This window comes from Nymphaea colorata, chromosome 1, assembly GCF_008831285.2.
Source record: "Nymphaea colorata isolate Beijing-Zhang1983 chromosome 1, ASM883128v2, whole genome shotgun sequence".
NCBI classification, from domain to species: domain Eukaryota; kingdom Viridiplantae; phylum Streptophyta; class Magnoliopsida; order Nymphaeales; family Nymphaeaceae; genus Nymphaea; species Nymphaea colorata.
The window spans coordinates 30,325,263-30,349,071 of record NC_045138.2 but is presented as its reverse complement, the minus strand read 5'-3'; the positions used below and the strand labels follow the sequence as shown (position 1 = coordinate 30,349,071).

Sequence of the window (23,809 nt, the reverse complement as noted above, 5' to 3'; positions counted from 1 at the left end):
GCCGACGCCCACCCTTAATAAGAATATTATGTTTCCAAAGCTTCATGCTGTGTTACAATATGATCACTAATATTGCTTTTACATCTATCAGTCAAGTACTGGATATAATTCTACCATATTTTTAGAAACAAAAAATCTAGTGTTCTTTGTGTTAAAAAACACTATATTCTTCTTATCAAACAAGAGACTTTTTCACTTGGAAGGCCATTCCTGGGTACATTAAACTGTGATGCATTTGCTTTTTGTGAAACTTTGCAAAAAGTAGTCGGCTCGATGTGTTTGGATTTTTGCTGATACAAACACGCCAAAGCGAATTCCCTTTTTTCTCTTGAAAAAGAGAAAAAGTTTTCAACCTTTTCATACAGACTGGCGAAGTAAATTGTTGTGTGGCATAACTTTTTGCCAGCGATCAAACTGGGCCCTAAATGAAGTAATCGATCAAACGAGTTTGTCCTTAATGGGCATTAATGGATTTGGAAAAAGTTTCTCCACTAGTCAATATCATGGTCATCTTTGGTTATGCAGCACATAAAGGGGAGATATTTTTTCAGCATCGATTACGAAGTGGGGATAGAGTTATAAATGTCCAACAAACATGGCATTTAAGAAGCTGAAAAAAATATCTCCGTCAACAATTACCTTACCGTAGTGATAAAATATTTCAGTGTTGAAGGAAAGTAATTGATGTTTTGTTTTGGAGTGTTTCCATAATAGTCCCACTATATTACCATCTCTCAAATGCGTCACCTCTATTTAGTTAGCTCGAACTCAACTCGACTCACCTATAACTCGGCTCGAACTCAACTCGTTTAAGCTCGTGTCTCTTACTATATATTTTATACTTAAAATTTTCACATTTTTATTTAGGCAAATTTAAGTTTTTGAAATTACAAAAATAAGGATTAGTGTTAAACAAGTCTAATCGAGTTCATCCAACTCAAACTCAACTCATTTGCAAGCTCGAGTTATCAGTTAAGCTCAAACTCGACTCGTTTAACTTAAGAGTCGAACCCGAGTTGGCACCACTCATTGACCGCTACTTTCAAGTTTCTCAGTCTCATTTGTTGTTTCCTTTTTCTTTTAATGGTTGGATGCAGTTGCCCTCCACCTGCCAATGTAATCTAAGTTAGAGATTCGTGTGGAAGGAAATATTTCTGTGTCTACAGAGACCCAGTTTGCAAGACATGAGTTCTTTGTGCTTGATTTTTCATGAAACGAAATTGCGAGTAAGCAATCTTCACTTGCAAAGTTGTGGGAATTAGCGAACCAATCACCGCTGCCTAATGTTGTTGGATGGCTGAAAATTTTAAAACTGTTTGTCAAAAGTAAGTAGCCCTAAAGGGCATCAGTTTCGGTTTACAATGTAAAGATGGTTTATGGTGCTTTTAGCGATGAAATATGGTGTTTTCGGCGATGTTTTTTGGTGTTTTAGCCATTTAGTAACCAGCCTGCTAACTTCAATTCATTTTCTTCCCATGTTATAAATGTGACTCTATCTGAATATATTGGCCTGATTCGATGCAAAGCCGATGCTGGTTTCAATTAAATTGATAAAATTGAAAAATATATATGACAATGCAAGCCTTAATACATAACGATACATATCGGCCGATACGCCGTATCGATGAGTAAGCACCCACCCACCTCCCATACAACTTTTTACAACATTGCTTTTTTTATCTCTCTTTCTTTTCTTTCAGGAAAACAAAGTTTGAAGGCATTATAGATTCTCTTGTCTTCATCTAGGTGTCCTCACCTCTTTGTGCAAGATAAGTGGTTGTGGGCATTGAGTAAGTCAGGCTTGTGCTTTACTTCCTGCCATGGCCACCCATTGGAAAAGGTATAGCTCAGTCTCTCCCAGGGCCCACTCTCTATAAAGTCGACGCCCGCCCACCTACTACGCAAATTCACACAAATGAATGGAAAATTTGAACAATTGTTTGCTGACCTAAAAATCTAGAGTCTTCAGCCTAAAATTGAGCCCTTAAATCAGTTTATTAACTTCCCGAGGGGATTGGCACAATGGTAAGAAATGAGAGTTGTTTGGCAAGCAGTCTCTATTTCGAGTGTCAGAAGCATCAATCTCTTGTAATGAAAAAAAAAAAAAGAAAGAAAAAAAGAAGGGAAGGGAATGAAAAGAACGGTCACTGATGTGCAAGTTGAGGCACAATAAAGACGACAACTCAAGACACTAAAACAGACTTTGTATCATAGGGAAACAAGGGGTTGGTTGAGAACTTGGACTCTCTCCCAAGCAGTGGTTCTCGCGGCTCACCCATAATCTTAACTTGTATACCCAAAATTTTATAGTTTACAAAAGATTGAAAAATACTCCCTGCTGTTGGATTTTGTATAAATAAAAACAAAGATCTCATTTGTATGATTAGAATCCTTATCATGTCGATACTTTGAACACAAATACATAAAATCATGTGCAATCCTCCATCAGAAGTGCATTAATTGTTTGTCTAAAGTGGGTCACAGTAAAACCCAACAAGATGGAGATGAACAGAGAAGAGCTAGGTGCAAACAACAGATCAGGATTCTTGTTCCATGGAGTCATGACAACTACTTCTTCAGGACTAATACATTGTGAATGATCTTGTGAGCCACATATTTGCAGATAATGAGAATAATTCATGTGTTGGTGACCTCATAGTGAATGGCTGTTTCTATCAAGAGAGTCTATTTTGGCAGCTTATTGCAAGTTGAACATCGCTTTAGTAAGTGTATTGACCTTCAAATCAAAAGTATTGTAGAGCAGGTAGGTTGCGTGTTTCACTAGTCTTTTGAAGAGATGAGTAGATGAGTTCTATTACTTGAGTCTGAGTGATGGGATTAATAATATAGGTTTTTGACTCTACCCAAGGAGAAGCAAAGCTGGAAATTAATCAGAAGTTAGCAGCAATTAGCACAACAAAATGGGTTTGGTTGGAGTGTGAAGTCTGATCCCAACGAACTTTGCGGGTCAAGGGCATCATTGTAATTTTCTACTTTTACGAGTTCGTCATAAACACTGTTTTGTTACGCGGTCGTTGTGAACACTATAACCAAGGATTGGAGCATATTCATATAGCATGCTATAAATTTACGCCAATATTCTTTAGGATAACATGCGACCTTAACAATTTTGGGGTAGATGCATGAAACAAACAGTATGCTACTATTCCTGTTGCAAAATAATTTCTATGAGATATATATAAGTGTACAACTGAACTTTTTTTCGTCCATTTATAGTTGCATCAGATAAAGCAAAGATCGTGTTCCAAATGTAATTTTAGCATCAAAACAATTTTTTTTTTTTACAATTTTAGTTCTTGTATTAAATCCAGATTACATGATTCAAACACTATTAAAGCAAGTAGTCCAGCTTTATTTGGACATTTAATTTAAAGGTGAGTGAGGATCATGAGCAGGGGCTATGGAAGTTTAAAATTTTACCTATAAAATTTAAAATAGTTTAACTTAACCTATATAAAAAAATTTGAAAAATTATATATTTTGGCCCCTGTCAAAATTTCGAAACCTTAGTTCGGCCCTTGTAACAAAAAACTTCTGGCTCACCCTGACCATGAGGTCATCAGTAGTCGACCGCGTAGCCGTATGAGTCTATGTAGGTGGCGTCTGGATCAGGGGCGGAGGGAGGGGGGGGCCCGCCCGGGCCATGGCCCGGGTGAGCCCAGAAAAAAAAAAAATTTATATGTAAAAAATTAATTTTTTTTAGTTTGGCCCGACCCATCGTTTCTTTTGGCCCTACCGTCGCTCCTCTTGGCCCAACCCGCCGATGGTTTGGCCCGTCCCTCAACAAAATCCTGGCTCCGCCCCTGGTCTGGATCACACTTTGAAAAAATGGGTTTTGTTAAAACCTGGTTTTGTGGAAAACTCAGTCACAGCTAGTTTGACAACTTCATTTTTTCCTTGAAGTATATTTTGATATGTATGGACTACTGGCATATTACGCATAGCATGTATAATAATGTATATACATATGTAAACTATAAGCTTTAGCAGTATATAGGTACACACACGCACACACATTATGCCTAAATTTTGTTATAAATGTGTTTTTCATATAATTTAGAAGTATATTTGTACATGTAAGACATGCACACTTAGATCGTATCCATAAGATGACTCAGTTAGACCCACCTTTGACTTGGCCAAAACTCGAATGATCGGCCTGGTCACGACAATTCCTGGTTTTTCCATTTTTTGGACCAGGTTGAAGGCCGAGTCACTGAGTCAGCCGAGTCAACTCGGATGACTCTGCTGGGTTTTTAAACATTGGTTCCAATATAGTGATGAGATATTGGAGTTTTTGCATTGAAGACAAGTCTATCATGCAAAGATGCAAAAAGGAAGAAGCAAAAGCTGCAAATTTATAGGAAATTGTCCCTGTTCTGACTGGCAGATTGTCAATGATCATCATAAATTCTGGAAAGAAATATGGTCATTCACATTCTTGGTAGCAACTTTGGTGACATAATTCACCTTTTTTAGATGTGTAGGCAGAAACTGAGAACTAAAGTAGTTCTCATAAGAACTGGATTTGGAAGACACTGAGAATCACTAAAAGAGTTCCCAACCGTATGTCATGATACCATATGCCCTCTTTCAAATGATTTTGTGGGGCACATATAAAAACTGGCATAATTTAGGCGCAAACAAGACTTAAAAAAGTGAGTTCATCATTGTCAACAAAAGAAAGCTGCTAAAAGAAATTTTCAGACCAGCTGATCATCAATACTTGAAACAATCATTGTTGTCTGTGGGTTGAAGGGATTTCTTTTCTAAACAAACATTGGGTTGTTTCACTTTATGTTCTCCAAAGTTTTTCCATTTTTCTAGAGATTTCTGTAAATAGAACTATGTTGCAGGCAACAAAGGCAAGACATTCTGTTAGACAATACACAAGACGTGGTTGTACATGTTGTGTCAAAGCTGTGCGCTCATGTTTCCGGGTGAGTGGGGGAGACCCATTGTCCGGCGGAGAGACAAAGCTCCCATTCAACCCCTTGTGTCCTAGAGTATGGGGTCTGCTTTCAGTAAAAGTGGCACAAAGTGGTTGTTTTGATCTTTTTGACAACCTATTTACATGGTCAATGGATTTGGCATCTGGATACTATCCTTTTATGAAAAATCAATCGCTTTGATCAGTTTTGTTTGAGAAAGGATTTGAACCTACACCAACGAACTTTGGAGAAGGCACTGATATGTTTTTAATGTTTAACGAGGCAGGGCATTTCTACATGAGGAAACAAAAAACGTTTATTATGATATAATCCATTTAAGTAAAACTGATACTGGCTGAATTGGCCAACTCAGTTTGGTTCTGCTTATTCAGCTAAGATATTAGCCAATATATAAAGAGACCAGCACCTGCGCTTCTATTGTTTCGGCAAGGGGCAGATTCTGATCAGTACTATCTGGTAGTGGCCAACACTGAAAACATCAAGATTAACTTGCATGATATGCATAATTTTGTACATTTAGTAAGCATTTTCATCAGCTTCTCTATCATCACATAATTCTAATGCATGTTCTGTTATGTTGACAAAACAATTATTCTCTGATGCAATTCTATATGGTTCATTATTTAAAACTTGGATAGCTAACATTATCTGCAATAACTCCTCATGATTAAGGAGCTCAATCGGATCATAAAAATGAATTGGGCAGACTATACATGAATATAAGCTGTTTAGATAACAATTAGTTTATTTAAGATGTAGTTTATCATATGGTAGATATATGGAACTTATTGGAAAGCTGTTTTGTGCAATTATGTTTTAGAGTTCAAATTCTATTTCAAGTAAATCGAAGTAGGCACCATCTGAGGTCAAAGAAGGGTGTTCCAAGAGAGTTCAGGTCTGGTTTTTCCTTTTTGCCTATCTCCAAAAATTCTGAAGATTTGGCATTTTTTTCAAAATGAAAGTTATGTGAAGCATACACCTGAGGTGAAAAGCTTTCTATATCAAAACCATGTTTCCAAAGCAAGAAACTCCAGATACCTCTCAAAAGAGAAGGAAGCTTGAAAGAACCCCTTTCTTATTAGCGAGAAGCCCATTTGTTATGTGAATGGAAGTTCCAATTAATTCATCGCCATTTTGCACTCGAAAATCTCTCATAATCTCTATTTTGTCTTCGGTTTGCAGCTGAGGGTTGCTGTTTGTTAAATCAGAACTAACTACTTATTGAAACAATAAGCTGAACATTTATGAGAACACACCATAATAAGAAGAATCTGACTGACTAGGTGATTGGACGTGCAAGCCATTCACATTGTAGATCAGTAGTTCATTAAACACATCGTATTTCTTGGCATAACCAATTTACTTGCCTATCTCCAAAATTTTCAAAAGGGCACCCAATTCAGCTCTTTCAACTTATTTTATTCATCAGCAAAGAGAATGCCTCTGCTCATAAAAAACCGGCTTGAATATGAACAAAACAAAACTCCTTCGGAACTTTACTACTTTTGGTTAATATCAACCATAATCTCAGACGATGAGTGAGAATCCTGGTTACCGTGCTTAAATAAAAGAAACATTGAGATGCATTATTTGTTAACAAAAATGATAAAGGCTTAGATCCGGGGCAACACACAGGGTGAATTGGGATATGAAGATGTCTACAAATGGTTGACTGTTGCAGAAAATGTCAAGCAGAAGGATCAACAATTAAAAGGGAAGCACAAAACACCAGTAGAATATGAAACTAAGTATATTCTAATTTCTATCAAACTTTCTTCTGCAACTTCTGAACAACCACTGTATGATACAAATCAAACGACAAAAAAGAATTCCAGGTAACCTCCTGTACGACTAAAATTTCAACTCCCACATGACCCTCCAACCTCTTCACAAGAAAAAATGGAAAAAAAAAAATTGAAGGTAAAGAATTTTCGAAACTGAATTCTGTAAACCCCGAGATCACCATATATGACCATACTTATCTGTCAATAGTCATCCGAACTTTCGTGAAGAAAGCCATAGAGAATCATCTTCCTTTTCAATGTGGCAGAAATTTTTAATCAAACTTCAAGTGCCAAACGTCCAAATGACAAGGTGCCTATAGCTGTTCAGATACTTCAAGTTTTCAACTGATGAAGGTTCAGTCATCACGCAGAAGATCAGCTTGTGACCTGAATTTTCTGAATGGTGGAATGTGTTGTGATACAGCAATGAAAGCCATAAGCAATGTCAACTGCAACACGGGATACAAATAAAGAAACTCATAAGCTAAATTATTTGCAGAGGGATCCATCTTCCCAGCCCTCAACCACTCATGGACAACCCCATGCAAGTGTCCGTGACATGTATGTGTGTGCGTATGTGTGTATGCAAGCATGTATGAGAGAGAGAGAGAGAGAGAGAGTGGCATAATACCAGAAGAGGCAAGGTCAAGAAGCTCCAAATTGGCCACAGTGCAACAGAAAACCTGCACCATATCTCCTCATGAACCAAGTGCTGAACAAAACATGAATAAGAAAACAAGATGCTTCTTACGTTAAAAAGGAAAGGATCCCAATCATGACCACAATTTGTACAGCAGTAGAAGTTGATGCATCAAAACTCTCATCATCTTGTTTAATTCGCCACCATGTTGTGTAGACAACAATAGCACAGTTCAAACTTATACATATAAAGCCAAGGTTGAGCGCCACTCTGCAGGAAGAGAACAGATTATCAAGTCCATGAAGAAACATAAACAAACTCACAGTGCCTCTCAAATTCCAATATAGTAATTGTGAAATAGATCTGGAATGACAATATGAAATATCAATATGTGTTTATGTATAACCACTTGATTAAAAGCACATCTTGAAAAACTCTTTCAGGATCACCTTAAGTCAAATGAAGAAAAACACAATAAGCCAGCTGCAAGAAAAGTAAAAACAGAATTTGTGTGATTATTTAGGATTATTACTTATTCTTCTTGTTATTACATCTCATTACAAAAATGTTTTTTTGTTCATGTAAGTGCAACAAAAAATTGGTCTGGAATATGACAGTGCAGCTTACTTCATAAACAAGCATACCAAAGCATCTTATCTTTTACTAGGTCATTTGCTTGACTTATGAGAAAAGAATGTGGCAAGTTTACTTTATGGTCTGAAAAATAGACATGATAAAGAAACTATTCAAATGAAAAATAATAATAATATGCGAAATATAGGATTTTCTATCTACTCCTCATTTGACTTATTATATCTGAAGGCAGTTACTTGAGTTGTTTTCTGAACTACGCTCTACCTTCAATTTATGCAACCACACTGATCTATTACGTTATTTCTATGTGCTTCTGTGCCTTTTTATCCTTCAACAAAGAGCAAAAAAATTTCCAGGGTTTACAGGAAGGTAAGAAGACAAGAGAATTGCATTGCCGAGACATTGTCCTGGGTGGCCATGAAAAAGTAAACAAGTGACTTTCATTAATTTTTTGTCAGAACTATTTTTCACAACTACAAAAACAAACTAAAAGTTAAGACCGCTAAAAACGACATCACTACATACTGGCAACTCTTTATCACTTGTCAAGGGCTTGGTGAGCATAAACTTCTATGGTTCCACTATGTGTTAGCCTGCAGCTGTATAGAACAAGGTGTGCTAAAATATATTAATTGGCACCCTTGGGAATTGTCAAATTAGGATCCAAGTTAACTAAACCACATGATGGCAACTTTTCACTGCTTGTCAAAGGGTTGGTAGGCATAAACTTCTATTGTCCCACTATGAACTAACCTGCAGCTGTACAAAATTCACTTGGTATACTAAAAGCATGTCAGTCAAATGTTTGACAAGCTATATGACTTCAAATGGACATTAGTAACCAAAGTATTCCATTAATCAACGACTCAACAATAACAAATGTCCATCTGATGAAATTATACATACACAGTTATGCACACGTAATGTATGAAGACATGCATATTGCATGCATTGATACACTCATACAGACTAACAATGCACGGAAATGTACCTACAGTTAAGAAGAGCAACAATATCTTGTTTAGCCTATGCACAAGAGACTGCATATGCTGTAATTCATTTGATAAATATGCAGCACTCTATAACTAGGGCTGTGCATTAGTGCCCCATTAATCTTCACCTAAGGGTCGTTTTCATTACCTAAGTCTGGCCTGATAACGAGTCCTCACAGGAAAAAAAACATACAAATTTGTATTATGCATACACACTGAAAACCATTGTATACACAAGAAAAATTACTGCATCCCTGATGGGCATTCATGACTTGGCCTGGGCAGCCCAATAAGTTATCAAGCCAGGCCAGGCCCAGTTAATCTTGGCCTGAGAGTCACCTTCACAACCAAAGCCGAAGTGCCCAACCCAAGGCCTGGGCCCTGACCCAATCTCCAGCCATATCTACAACCTTCAGAAAGTTAAAACCCATCAAGTATTATTCACTGCCCTCAACATAGCTTGGCATCTACCACCTCTCAAATGCTCACCATATGATTATGGCAATATTCACTACTAAAACCATGATTTCTACCAAAATTTTGACCAAATCATGTCCATTAAATCACTGCCAAACCTGGAATTATTAGGAAGTTACAGAACACTTTCACGGAAATAAAATAGATATTTCCTATTTATTCTAAAATTACAAGAGAAAACTTTTATTTCTCATTCATTCTGAACTTTTGTGTCCATGTACGCTCAGACCTTTCTCTATTGTGGTTTCCCTCCTTTCCGCAGTTTTTAAGGTGCTAACCCTTCTGGGGGTGAATTGGTGTTGAACTGAAAGATGCTAGAATTACAGCAAAAGCAGAATTTTCCAGTTACATATTGCTGAAAAAAGAATTTTATGCACCTCAAAGAGTTGATTGCAATCACTGGCCATTTTATGCAAGAAATGGTCATTATTTTTTTAAGTTCATCATATCCTTTTAATGTTTAATCCTTATTTCAGTTTTGATCATATCAGGTTGATCTCTAGGAACTCATTTGATGCTTATGAAAAATAGAGTTCTGGTAATGGGTTCTAAGTTTCTAACAAGTTGGTAGGTTATAAGTATTGGACGTCCAAGTAGGGGCTACCTTGATGTTTGCATTTTGTTCAAGTTGTTGAGGGCATACAATTTCATTGTTTTTCATGCATTTTAAAGGGCTTCCTGAGTATTTTGTTTGATTCAATCTGATTATCATGTTGCTAATTATGGTGCTAATATATCTAGATGAGAGTGGTGAAAAGAAGGAAAATGCACAACAAAGAAAACCTCAAAAAGGACAAACAAATTGTTAGGACAAATCAATGGATTCATAGCTGAATTAAATTAGTTGCATCAAAGGACTACGAAAGAAGCCTTGAAGTTTTTCAAGAAAGATGGCCAAATTGAGGTTAAGTTATTGGTATAAAAGTAATCCAGAGTTTATCTTTGTTCTAACTTTAGCATACTTGTATAAAGTAAAAGTATGTATGGATTGAAGAGGATTTCATTATCAGACAGGACTTTGCACCAAGTTATGATTTGTGCTAGACAAAGAGAAACAGAGAAAGTAATCAAACTCCTATACTGTGGTTTGAACTTTGAACTGTTGACAATCTGCTGCTCCAAGAGCTAGGTAGCATTGCCCAGAAAATGTTCCCTGAACCAGCAGTAGATACCGAGCAACAATTTCTTCCTGAGCAAGAGATATTGTCTCAGTTTGCTCATGTTGGAGAAACATCTTTTCCGAAATTCATTGATCACTCCACTCTTAAGGCATTCTGAAGCTAAGTCTAGAAGAGACTCAGCCAGAGGCGATGTCCCTAGATCATTTCAAGTGATTCTACATGACACCCATGCCATCTAGAGATAAGAGAGAAATCAACATCTAACCGTATGTAAGTTATAATATCTAATCTAGTGACCTTGGATACATGAAGGAAAAAGAAATTCCATGTACACAAGATTACAAAGGCAAAGCTGGACCAGAAAATGCAGGAAATTACATTACGGTCTTTGTTGCATAATTGTAACTCTCTCCAAATTTTCTTTGCATGTGAAATAACTTATTTCAGTATGTTTCATAAAATCCTTAGCAATGTAACAGAACTTTGACTACCACAATGGGAAGGTATGTATCTTCCGGTGTATTTCTGTATCTTTAAGATGCCAAGGAGCCAGACCATTTCTGCATTGGTTGTCAACAAAGTCTGATGTTTAGCTTTCTTCAACTTAATGTAATTCTTAGTTGTTCAGTACTCTTCTAGGGGAAAAAAATATACTCAACCAAGCAATAGATGCAGTGTCCAATTAAAACATCAATATTTAGGGGAACCCTTCAAATCTGAACTCTGATACAACTCCTAACGACAATCATGAAAATGATAGAAAGACAACAGTTCATAGCATCCTATCACGAGGAATTGACTAGCATAACTACCACATTTTTGTCTTTGCTTAATGTTCTCATCCCCACTAATGGATGCATAAATAAATCCCCTCAAAAGGAAGCTAACATGGTCAATGCAAGATCATGAAAGCTTTATGTGGAAGAGAACAGCTTAACAACTAAATTAAAGTTCTTAAACTCTGCACCAGATAAATGGTTAAGTCCATGTATTGCCTTTCCAGGTCTGCAACTCTTGATCTCTATTGAAATTCCGCCCAAGATGATAGATAACAAAAGGAATGATGCACCAGCTACTTGGTATTGCTGAACATAAAGAATACACTGGCTACTCGATCTATTAGGGTTACTAAACCTTTAAAATTAACAACTAAAATGCCCCTAACTAGCAAAGTTCAGCCTAATTTAATGGGACATAAACTTTAAAGTCATCAACTTCAGCATGGTGCAGAAAAGCATAAAACCAGTCAATGTAAATAAAATAAGCAATCTGGTTATGGAGAAGTAGAAATATAGTCTTCCTAATGTACTTTGGTGCACATAATGATAATCAAGATCTCATGAAAGCTATATTCTTTCAAAAGAATACATGTCCTCGTTTAGCACAGAGCTATGATGCAATATATCAACACATCCGCACTTCCAAGAAGCCACCAAAGCCAAATTATATTGTGAATAATATTTATAACACTCCACAACGACAAAGTTTAGCCTTGGATTGAATATTCTTTGAAATCTTCAAGGGTTTATAAGGTATTGGCTGAATGATTAGTTGTCTTGGTTCCTAGCATTTTTGGCGTAGGAATCAAAGCTACTAAGGGGCGAGTTAGGATCTGCCAAACTAGGACATCCAAACTGAATGTAGGAGTAGGCCAGGTTGTTATAATTGGTATCGGAACCACGTTCGCCATTGGACCTTGAGTCGCACACACAGACACATATGCCTTAAGAGGAGTAGATTGTAGCACTCCTTTATGAGAAAGTTTAGTTTTATATTGAATATTCATGGAGATCTTTGAGGGTTTATAAGGAAGTTGGCTAAATGTTTAGTTGTCCAGGTTCTTAGCTTTTTGTGAGGCAGAAACAAGAAGCTATTAAAGGGCAGGTTGGGATATGCGAATGGGCTGGAAAGAGCTGACTTTGACAGTTAGAGACATATGTTTCCTGGTTAAGCTGCACCTGAGAGAATTAAGAGGAGAATTAATCGTAAGACTAGAATCAGGAGGAAGTCTATTTTTCCTCATTTTCAGAACTTCTTCCCTTTTTCTTTTCTTTTGAGGAGATCGATATTCACTTGAATGCCCATGGCCTTTTAAAAGAAAGTGTTTAGGTATGGCGTGGATGAACAGACAGGCCTTTCAAATTAGTTGTACGAGTCATGACCATGATGACACCATTCATGCAAGTATAGATTCCTCAAAGTCCATTTGACGCATGCTCTGAACCACAATTTCCCATCCATGCTAGAAAACTTTTTACTTTTGGAGTTGAAACATGTCTTCTAAACAGCTCAGACTAACAAAATGCCCAGGTTGAGATTAAATAATGGTACATTAAATGAATATGTTGCAAGGCATAAGCAAAACCCATCAAGAGAACAAGTAGAAAAACAACTGGGAAAAAACTCTTAAGTACTTAAAACATTCAATTGTTTTATGCTATTCCAACGATATATGTGCCCATTGAATAAATGATATTATCGTCAATACATGATTCAATGGTCAGAGGCAAAAGAAAAGCTCAATACTGACATTGCAGAGAAGTTGACTGATCAATCACACCGTCTGAAGCAAAGCCCTTCAGGGAATAAAAAGGCTAATGCTCAATCATTTGACTGAACTTACCATAGTTTCCACATGAAGACAGCAATAATGGTTGATATCCTCCGCAAAAGTCCAATGGTTAAATGACAAATGAATGAATAAACCAAATCGGTAACTAAAGACAATAGAAACCTAGAAGTAGAACATCATATATTGGAACGAAGCCTCTGTACAGCTATGAACAGCAGAAAGTCCTACACTTGAATACCTCCAAATGTTCATGTAAAATTGTAAATGATGATATAGTAGGGAAGCGAACACATATACATCCGAAAAGTAATAAGAGAACACAAAGAAAAACAGAAAAAAAAAATCCTAAATTCGAAAGAAAAAATCCGTACTGAAACAGCCTCTTGAACAACCGCAAAATAAATAATTCCCCCGATGAAAAATGCCCATGAAGATATACATGCTTATGCAATTGAAGAAGTCAGCTAAACCCATAATCCGTAAAACTTTCCAGCGACCCCTCGATGAAAAATGTCCATGAAGATATACATTCTTATTAAATTGAAGAAGTCAGCTAAACCCACAATCCGTGAAACTTTCCAGCGACCACAACCCATAATCATAGAACCTAATTAAACCCTATACCCTCTCAAAGAGAGAAGAGAGAGTCCAACTTAAAAATCATGAAGAGGACCACCAAGAGGGAAACCAACTTCTCAAATTGAGCCAAGCCAACAAGAACAATAGAATACATTCAAGAGGGAAACCAACCTCCTAATTCGGGTATCCCAGAGCAACATGGAGATGAAGTTCGACCGGCCATCTCCATAGTAGATGATAAAGGCGGATGAGAGAATCCAGAAGACGAACTCCAGCACACCAGAGACGCCAACCCTCGGACTCTGCGGCCGCGGGGTGTACACCGCCTGCGAGGACGCGTCGTCCTCGAGATCCTCGCCGCTCGATGCGTACCCGCTATTGCTGTGGCGTTGCCGGACATTCTGTGTAGACTTTGGGGTGCCTCCAGACAATCTGACGCCCATCTCTCACCTACCCATCAACCAAAGACCGTCCAAGAACGCTTTCCACACTCTCACCTCCTCTCTAATGACTGTTTATTGACGATGGCAATCGAAATTCGGCCCTGCGTAGCTCGTTTAATACAGGCAATTACGACTAGGAGAGGCGGGAATGAGAATGGCGGGCCAGAAAAAGAAAGGACAGCTGCAGTTAAGGGGAAGAAAAGATTGATAAAGATTTGTTCTTCGCCAATAACAGAAGAAAAGAATCCGAAACCGTGAAAGAAGTTGCAGAGAGAGAGAGAGATTTGGAAGGAAATCGTTGGAGTTCACCTGGATCCTGAAACGGTTGAAATAAATATCAAAAGAGGTTCAAGGAACAAATTTCCTCATGTCGATATGACCGTCCTGTCTAATTGGTCTAAGCCGGCCCGCAACGTGAGCTCATGAATGCCCCAACATGCTCTGCTTGTCAGGACTCGGCGGTTGCCCCTCAACCCTCCTTTCCATTAAATGCCATTCGAATTTTGAAATAATTTTCAGCACCTTCCTAGATCTATTTTGTTAGCGTTTAAGTTTAAAATTTTGTTCATGCAATTACAAGATAATAATAATAAGCTCTTGAATTACTCATACATGGACACACATGCATTTGCAAACCTGATCTTTATTAAGAAATCAGCCATATAAATTGCATTGTGCATTTTTGCCCCTTGAATTTGTCCACATAATATGTCATGACATATGCAGCATTAAACACCTCCGCACTCAGTTAAGAAGCCATTATTGTTGTCAAGCAAAAAAATAGGTTGGCTCTTTGTCCTACCTTTGGAAATTGAAACCATAAAAAAATTGCTGCACCTATTGACTTCAATGATAGGAAGCAGGTCTCGCATCGGTGTATCGATTAATATACTCAAATTTGGCTTTGTGGACAAATTTTCAAATCGTGCTATATTGTCAAACTTGAAGACAATAGACATCATCCAAGGTGCAAATTCTTTGTAGTCATAGTGGAGGCTGGAAGAGTTGACAATGGCAAGGCAGCCCAGGTGGGTCCTGCAGGAAGTTGAGGGCAGCATGTATTCTTGTTCTGTTACCAGGTCCCGCTATAAACCCAGTTTGAATTAACAGGTCCTTGGTCTTTCTACCATGCTTGGATCACGTTAGTTAACAGGAATCGGTGGATCGATTCAACCTGGCCTCGCGAGCTCAAATACATGTACATCTCGCAGCTGTAAATCGCGGCTGCAAATTAGTGAATTACTTCTACTTCTGACTGGAAATGAAATGAATGGTTTTCTGGTGTTGACTAAAGCAGTGGATCTTAAAACTCACACTTTCATGTCAGATAACCAAAGCCTGGCTAAGGCAGAGCATGCATGGAAGGCTAGAGAAGAAAAGAATCAATGTCCCTCTTGCGTTTTCTTTTCTAGTATGTTGCTTGGTAGTCTTCTTTTCTTTTTTAATTTAGTTGGTAAGCCTAGAAAATCCTGTCACTAGGTGGATGTTTTAAGTCGGATTTCTTTGCTAATCATGCAATCACTGTTGCAGGCTTCACAACTCAAAATCTTTTAGATCAGTTAATTTTGTAACTGCTGTAGTGGAGGTTAAAGTCGGATTCCAAAAAAATCACCTTTTGTTTTTCCTTTTTTGACGTCGAGATGGAACTGTCACAAATAAACGATGTTCCAAAGAGTTCTGGTTCAGCCTCTTAACAAACTTTGGCGACGCTAAAATTAGGTATGTTACTCTTGTTGTCTCACTTATCCACATGGGAATCTTAGCTTCAGCCTGAAAAAAGATAGCCAGATAAAATTAACTGGGCCAATTTAACCATCACTTCCAACTCAGGCAAGCTGGAGAGAGAGAGAGAGAGAACTCATAGCTTATTGAGGGCACCTTCCTGTTGGCCTATTCAGTGGATTTTTAAGGTCGAAAGAACTTTGATGCCGGCCACCTACTTATGCACGGTCCCGGCCCCGCGCCCTTCTGCCTTCTTTTCAACGTTATCCGGAACAGAACAAGAAAATGGTAACACGACCTAGAAGACGTTTGTGTTGCTCCAGTAGTTGGCCGATTTTAGAACTTCTTGTTTCTTTTTCAATAAGCAAAGCCGAGTTAGGCCAGCAGGAAGACAGGTGTGGGCAACTGCTCATATAGGTCCACAAAAAGTGTTACATACAGGAGCCCTTCAAAAGTTAAATTATATAACTGATGTCCATTAACCAAAATTTTATGTCTACCCCCCGAGTTAGGCACAATTCAACGAAATAATGTCAACAGAAACAAAATGGGCCTGTTCATTTCTGGTCTTTCTTCGATTCAAAGGTTTTATAGCTAATAGTCCATTAAAAAGTAAAAGATTTTTTTTTTTTTTGAGGGGGGGAAGGTGGGGGGCCCACTTCTTGCAATGAAAGGTTAAGCAAAAATCCTTAGTTTGTGCCAAAAGAGCTTTCTCATAGTGTTTTGATCTAAGATTTCAATTGTTCCATGTTTCAGGAGTTGATCTAAGTATTGAAACAGCTTTGAACTTGAAGGACTTACGTGACAGGAACAACTGAAAGAGATGGCAAGCAAGTCTGAATCTTACTAAAAGGGCCTAAACTTTAGCTCTCAAAAGTTGAAAACTCCCTAGTGCGAGATACCCTTTGTCTTGTGTGACGCGCAGCAACGGTTCCCATCTTTTAAGAGATTTTCTGAGAACCTCATAAGCTGTTGCCAACTGAACCATCTATTAGAATTATGTTAACACTAACAGTGATCAGACATTGATTATGACATGCAAGTCATGGTTATACCGTTTGAAATTAAAAATATGTAAACCTTTTGTAACTTTTTCATTTTCTTCAAAGGTTAGTCATTTCTATGTAGAATAATTAGATCCTTTTAACTTCTCTTTCAAAAGATCAATGTTTGGCGGAAGCTTATTGACTTCGAAGACTCTTTTAGGTAAGGATAACAAAAAGGTTGGCGTTTACAAGATCATTTTTGCAAGTTCCGTAGAGTTATACAGTTTATACTCGATGTGAAATGCAACCAACCAGTATGCTAAAAGACCCGAGAAACACAAATGATGCGATTTAAAGTCGAGGATTTACAGAATGACATCTTAACATAAAGTACCGGTCTTGAGTATAATTACTCTCAAATAAGAAAGACAGACCTCAAGGGGCATATCAACCAGAGGCTTGTCAATGAACAGCGACTTTGGGGTGAAGGGGGAGAGGGTCGTTTTCCTTCAGGGCAAGAAAAGAAATCATCAGCTATCCTTCACTTGAGCGTGCGTCGTTTGACATAAACTGCATTGTACCTAACCGCATCTCAAAACCGGTCGATCCACATCTCGATTTTAAACTGGACTCTCAATCCGTGATCTGAATGTCTTCAGACCTTTCTAACAGAAAGGGACGTTTGAACTAAAGAAGAAAGGGAGGCCACAAAAACAAACTTCCGAGGATCCTCCGTTGCCATTGCCCCTGACACCACCAACCCGACCTTACAATATGGCTTTTCTCCCCCGAAGGAGGTACAGGTAGGCGTAAACTAGTTTGAGAATCGTCTATCAGGACCATCACTAGGCTATGGTCAGATGAATTTACATGTTGGTACAAAACATGCTAACAGTATCAGCCGGATCATCCTATCTACAGTAAAAGTCCAGTTGTTTTTAACTTTGCAATTTCATCTGACGGGCAACTCAAAGGAGTGAACTCTGCAACTACATCCTCGATTACCGAAAGACTTAGTTCCCTTCTGCTTGTTGAGAATACTTCATCTGTCGCCCGCTTGATCACAAACAAAGCCTCCTGCGTTCCTGAATTTGCCAATTTACAGCATGCCATGGCTGCCATGCAGCTCAACTGCTGCCACATAAACCAACAAGGTCCATAAGAACTGCATACAGTTCCTCGAGAGACAAATGCCCCAAGAATCTCTTGTTTTCAGACCCCCCGCTGAAAAGCAAATCAGTCGGCATCTGCACTTCTTCCACCACCGAGTCTTCAACAAGAAGCCACCAGGTTAAGCATTGGTACTCATCTTCCGGATCTAAATGGGCCACTAAACTTAACTTTTCTCCCTTCTCCAGCTCAAAAGATATACTCAATAAGTCTCGTGTGGGCTTCATGCCCACAATCAATGCTTCCTCGAAAAGCCAATGCACAATTTGGCTGGCAACCTGTTCCAAATTATGTCAGATCAGTTTAATTTTGTTTTCAGCAAATGATCATAAGTTTCCATTATCTACGAATAATGCTTTGCATTTACCTGTTGCAACAATACAAGTGAAAGATTTGCCAAATCACATTCATAACGATTTATAGTTGAGTTGATCTCCACAGAGTCACCTACAAACAGACCCACGACATTTGAGGTGCTTTCTCCTCCAATTGTGATGCATTCTTCATTTACTACCACTTTATTGTGGAATCTTGACATGACTTTCTGTTGCATGACATCCACCCCAGAAGGCTTGGCTTGACGATTTAGATGCAGACTGAGGATAGACTGTGGAACATCCACATAGACTGACCATGAAGAAGTGCGAGAGTGCCAGGTAGCATCAGATACCAACCGAAGATAAGGGACTTTGGCTACCTGTAGATACACACAAACGAACAATGTTTGTTACCTGCATTCTTCTTGTATACAGAGTTGGGCTACAAAAAGATCAAGTTATACCAAATTTTCAAGCCTGGATAGGACTTTGTATGAAAATATGCGGTGAGCAAGAGTCATGCAGAAGTGACTCAAGATTCCATCACCACCACCTATAGGTTGGATAGAACCTTGCAACCTGCCAGAAGATTGCCTCTCTTTCACTCTAAGTGTCGTTTCATAGACTAACTGCTGCAAATATATTTCAAGTGCAAGCGGATTGGGAAGTCTATCTTTTTTGAGATCATCATGCTTCTTTGTAGTAATAATTGCTCCTTCTGTTGTCTGACCAGGCACAGTACCAGCTTCTCTGGTTGGAAGACTATCCTTTCCAGTTGCATCTTCATTGGAAGGCAAGAGACGCAAGAAGACCGAAGCCTGCTGACCTATGCTCAAGAGCACAAAATTTTCGCGCATTCCTGCTACGTAAACCCCAGGCTTTTGATACAATGCCTCACGGCTGACCGATTCAAACACCTAAGTAATAGGAGCCAGTTGATACATAATAAGTTGGAGATGTGAGAGAGAGAGTAGGTTGTTCAAGGAGCAAGATTTACCAGCTCATCAAAGATAGCCAGATGAATGTCACGGAGAAGAGAATGTGTTTCCTTAACACCAGCATTGACATCTTCATCACTGATGACTTCTTCCTTCCCCTCAAGTGAAGCCTCAACTGAGAAACCTGACTTCTTGGTGCTCAACTGACTCTGCTTATCAGTTTCACTGCCACCAAGAAAACCAAGCTGGATAGCGTGGCATGACTTGGGAGGCACATGCACAGTCAGCATCCCTAGTGGACCGTGATCAATACGAACCATAGAAGCAGGAGATGGACGGAGAGAAAGTGATGGATCAGATAGTGGATTATCAGACAAATCAATCATGAAACCCTCACTGCCTGCTGTACTTGCAAGTGCACGTTGTCGCTTTACTTTCCAGTTTTGTTGCAATCTATTAAGGCAACAGAAGACAAGAAAGAACACATTAGATTATCATGAACATAAAAATCCAGCATGATTGGCAACAGAGACTAATATAAGAATTGCAACATCAACCTGCTTAATGCACCATAGAACCTTGCCTCCCTTGCAACTTGCTGTTCCAATGCCTTGGCAGATTGTTTGAAATATTTCCCTAATTGCTGCAAGATGGGTTAGAGCACACTAAAGAAAGTAATACATCCACTGATCCACCAAACATGAGCAAGAAAATGAATCTTAGTTCATCCACATGATGTGTTTTCAAAAGAGAAGCAACACCAAAATCAACACTAAATGTGCATTAAGTTTAAGGAGAAACAGTTTGAGTTTCCTGTTTTTATACCACTTATAAGGCCGAAGGAAGACTTGTTTTAACATAAAAGAAGGCACTCAGGTTAAAAGCCAAAGACTGAAGTGTAAGAGTGATAACGTGTTAGTAATTTTGTGCATGTTGATACAGATGCAAAACGAAATTTTGTGCAGACATGTCACAGAAATATCTTAAAATCTACAGCTTGAAAAAGAAAATCACTGAAAAGCTCCACCATTCACTGACACACAAAATTATCATGAGTATATACTGCCATAACCATTTTTTAACTTTTTCCAGGGAAATGTATTCATGTTGTTGGCACCATAATTGTATAGGATCATAATAAATTATCATACTCTACCACCTTCTGGTTTTTATTTTCACTCTAATTTCTTCATTCTACTCAATCCACCAGCATCTACAGCAAGGTTGTGAAGAAGAGCAGCTACACATTCTCAAACCTGCAGTTTCCATGTATGATAGCAGCCTATGTCACACGGGTGCGGGTGCAATACAGGTACGGAGATACGGGTGCGGACACGGCAATTTTCAAATTTTTTGGATACGTGGACACGGTAAATTTTATATTTTAAAAAAAGATAAAATTTAAAAAAAAACATTAAATTAATAGTTCAATCTTACAAAAAATTTTGTTTTATCACAGTATTTGAAAGGATTATTGATGGAAATAATTGGATGCATCACAAAAAATTGATAAAATGAAAAAAAAACATTAAATTTTTTATTTTTATTTTCTCCCGTGTCCGCACCCGCACCCGCGTGTCCGTGTGACATAGATAGCAGCTCATAAAAAAAATCTCATGCTTGGGATTAACAAAAACATGGTTTGTTGTATGAAGAACATTGTTGCTAGTTATGAAATTGTATGAGATCATTTATAAGCTAGCATTATTACTAAATCTATAAGTTAACTGTTAAACAACATGGTCGCCCATCTAATATAACTTATAAGATATATAAGGCACACAAACATATTCATCTAATCAGATTCCATCTATGATAATATAAACATCAAAATAGAGGCTTACACGAAAGCACTGCAACTTGGTCGACAATGAGACAGATAGGTCGGACAGCAACTCATTTGGTAACGGTTTCGGCTTTGTCATCCCAGCAACTGCTACTGCTTCATTTGCCTCCACCTGACATTGGCATTAAAAGAAACTAATGTATCAAAATTTTGTTTGCTCAAAACTTAAAGCTATAACTAATTTTGTCATTTGGGAAGTGCAGGAACTAGGAAGAAAAGGTTCATATTTTCAAAGATACTTGAGTTGACGGAAAGTCAACAAGAAACATGAAATAGAGAACTGGAACTGAATACTCTTGTTTAAAATGGTTGGCCCACGCTCAGGAAACCAGAACATGTTATTTAGTTATTCTCCCAATCTGGAAGTTGCAAGGCCACCTATTTATCAGTTTGCACCACAAAGTATACTGAAAGAAAAAACAAACAAAAAAAGGGCATTGATATGTGAAGACATAAACCGCTTATATTCACAAGTTCTGGCAATACGAGCAGTTCTGTATTGCTACTTGAAAGAGGGGAAAGGAAAATCCTATTATCTGCTGTTCAGGTAAAGGTGTCTTAATCCACCAATATCTATCCCCATTAGTTCCTCATTCACTAGTTCAAAGCAAGAATAGAGTATTCTTGCCTACCTCGCCTTGCCATAAAGATCCTATGTTTTATAAGAAAGCAGGTTGACATGATTCCATCAATTCACTGGTTCACTCTATGTAAAGGAAGGAAAATTGGAAAAGGGAAAAGTGAAGAAACGATAGTACGTGGAAATAAAGGCCACTAATTCAGAAAAGTTCAAAAGCGAAAAGCCAAAACTTAACTGCTAGTCTATAGCTGCCTTACAACAAGAGTGCTGCCATTGCGCAGCTGGGTTCCCAGGTTGCACTCATGCACATACCGAGGCACATAAGCAGATTTATATTGTAATATAGGAGCACAACTACAATATAGACGACAAGGTTAGAGAGTATATAACACATGTCGTGAACGCATATCGTGCGACATATGAAGTTGCACAACACATAACGAAAAATTCGAAGAAAGAGATGAGAACTTAAAAAGCAAGCTTGAATAAAGGCAAGAAAATATACGATTCAATCACAAGCTGGAAGGTCCTCGCAGACGTTAACATATCAAAGATTAAAGGTTTTCAGCAAACTCACTCACATGGTTGATCAGGTCAATGACGACGGAGATCTCCTGATGAACCTGCTGAAGGCTCTCCACCAGGCCCTGCCATGGCCACTGTGTGGCCGCCGCCGGCTGGCTTTCCTTCGAAGTCTTGGGCTTCTTCGCCTCTCTCTCGAGGACCAGTGGAGTGAAATCGATCCCATGGAGGAGAGAAAGGAGCTTCTCATCGGCCGAAACTTCGCGCCTTCAGGGCAACCCATACCAAACAACAAGAAAACCCAGGATCAATCAGGAAAAGGCGAAGAAGCCCTAAAACGACTAGAACTGCAGAAAACAGAATCAACGGAAATGCAGAGCGAGAAAGAGAGAGATTAGGGTTTCCTTACGGGGGAAAATGCTCGACACCATTTTCTTCGATGGCGGTCAACCTCCTTATGGGGAGCTTATCCAAGGACATCATCATGCTCCCCTCCATCTCCGTCTCCCTCTCTTTCTTTCCCTGCGCTGGTGAAGGAGATGCCCTTCACATGAGAGCAGAGGTGGAGCAAACAGAAAACACCCTATAACTAATTTATCTGTCACGTTCGCTTCTCCCACTACAAGTCTCGACCTTTGAACTTCAAGCATTTGTACTTCATAAAAATCCATTTCTTGCCTTTCTTGGCATAATTTTTTTGAGTCAATTCCTTCAGTAATGAATAATATGAAAATTTAAATCGTAAGCTGCTTATGCCTATAAAATCTGGGTAAAGTAAACAGAAATTCTTATATTTTTTTGAGTCAGTTCTATTCAGTAATGAATAATATGAAAATTTAGATCGGGAGTTGCTTATGCCTTTAAATCTGGGTAAAAGGAAATTCATATTTTGGGTGGGTTGAAACAAACCTATCTTCAGTATCTTGGAGTATTGGCTCTGTTTCAACTTGTACATTAGTGACACATTTTGCAGCATAAAAGGTTGTCGCCCTTTACACTATGCTTGAACCTTTTCATGGTGGTAAAGCTCAACCTGGTCTTCGGAAGACCATCAAGTGCAGAAATTATAGACTTCATTCTTCAATAAAATAACTCCATGAACCATATTCAAATGGGTTAGGGACTCAAATTTTACAACGTAAATAGGCCTTCCTAAATTTAATTTTGATGTTAAATCAAGTTTATAACCACGTTCTATAGTCGTAGAAACAAGCCACTTTTGCTGCTGAAACAAGTTTTGATAATACCACCTGAGGGGCCAAATAACTTATAAATTTGTCTGGTGAGTCATGAAAGATGAAACTTGTGCGGCATACAAATTTGGAAAGCATCTTAGTGAATCTTCCAATTGCAATTCCTATACATGACACATGATACTGCATATTGCGAGGAATACGGATAGAGACCTTAGCGTGCAGCTTGGGTTGATTATTTTACTTCAAATGATCGCCTTTCAAGGGAGAAGCTCACGATGACTATGCAAGAGTTCATTTAGCCCTTTAATCAACTCCTTTCGTACCTTGTCGGCTTGGAGAGAGGCACGCTTCTGTTTT

At 38.4% G+C, this 23,809-nt stretch overlaps 2 protein-coding genes across 2 annotated transcripts; both read right to left on the bottom strand.

The window, feature by feature from the left end:
- Positions 1 to 6,707: 6,707 nt before the first annotated feature.
- LOC116246411 (uncharacterized) lies at positions 6,708 to 14,574 on the bottom strand. The gene is made up of 4 exons (XM_031618279.2): positions 13,904 to 14,574; positions 7,509 to 7,667; positions 7,389 to 7,440; positions 6,708 to 7,206 (listed from the first exon to the last, which is right to left on the bottom strand). The coding sequence occupies exons 1-4, from the start codon at positions 14,173 to 14,175 to the stop codon at positions 7,114 to 7,116; spliced, it is 576 nt and encodes a 191-aa protein (XP_031474139.1). The 5' UTR covers positions 14,176 to 14,574; the 3' UTR covers positions 6,708 to 7,113.
- Positions 14,575 to 17,200: 2,626 nt separating this feature from the next.
- On the bottom strand, positions 17,201 to 22,868 carry LOC116268279 (mediator of RNA polymerase II transcription subunit 17). Its single transcript, XM_031649998.2, has 8 exons — positions 22,666 to 22,868; positions 22,316 to 22,523; positions 21,153 to 21,266; positions 19,866 to 19,951; positions 19,368 to 19,761; positions 18,835 to 19,287; positions 18,421 to 18,750; positions 17,201 to 18,331 (listed from the first exon to the last, which is right to left on the bottom strand). The coding sequence occupies exons 1-8, from the start codon at positions 22,752 to 22,754 to the stop codon at positions 18,011 to 18,013; spliced, it is 1,995 nt and encodes a 664-aa protein (XP_031505858.1). The 5' UTR covers positions 22,755 to 22,868; the 3' UTR covers positions 17,201 to 18,010.
- Positions 22,869 to 23,809: the final 941 nt, after the last annotated feature.

Bases quoted from the DNA above. Each gene is read 5' to 3' on its own strand.
- LOC116246411 (XM_031618279.2), bottom strand. From the start codon at position 14,175: ATGGGCGTCAGATTGTCTGGAGGCACCCCAAAGTCTACACAGAATGTC. The intron at 7,668-13,903 runs GTTGGTTTCCCT...CTCTTCCTGCAG, and splicing joins TGGGATACCCGAATTAGGAG to AGTGGCGCTCAACCTTGGCT. The intron at 7,207-7,388 runs GTATTATGCCAC...CCCGTGTTGCAG, and splicing joins TCTTGACCTTGCCTCTTCTG to TTGACATTGCTTATGGCTTT.
- LOC116268279 (XM_031649998.2), bottom strand. From the start codon at position 22,754: ATGGAGGGGAGCATGATGATGTCCTTGGATAAGCTCCCCATAAGGAGG. The intron at 19,952-21,152 runs GTAAGCCTCTAT...CCCATCTTGCAG, and splicing joins CCAAGTTGCAGTGCTTTCGT to CAATTAGGGAAATATTTCAA. The intron at 19,762-19,865 runs GTTGATGTTGCA...TTGCCTTAATAG, and splicing joins TTCTATGGTGCATTAAGCAG to ATTGCAACAAAACTGGAAAG.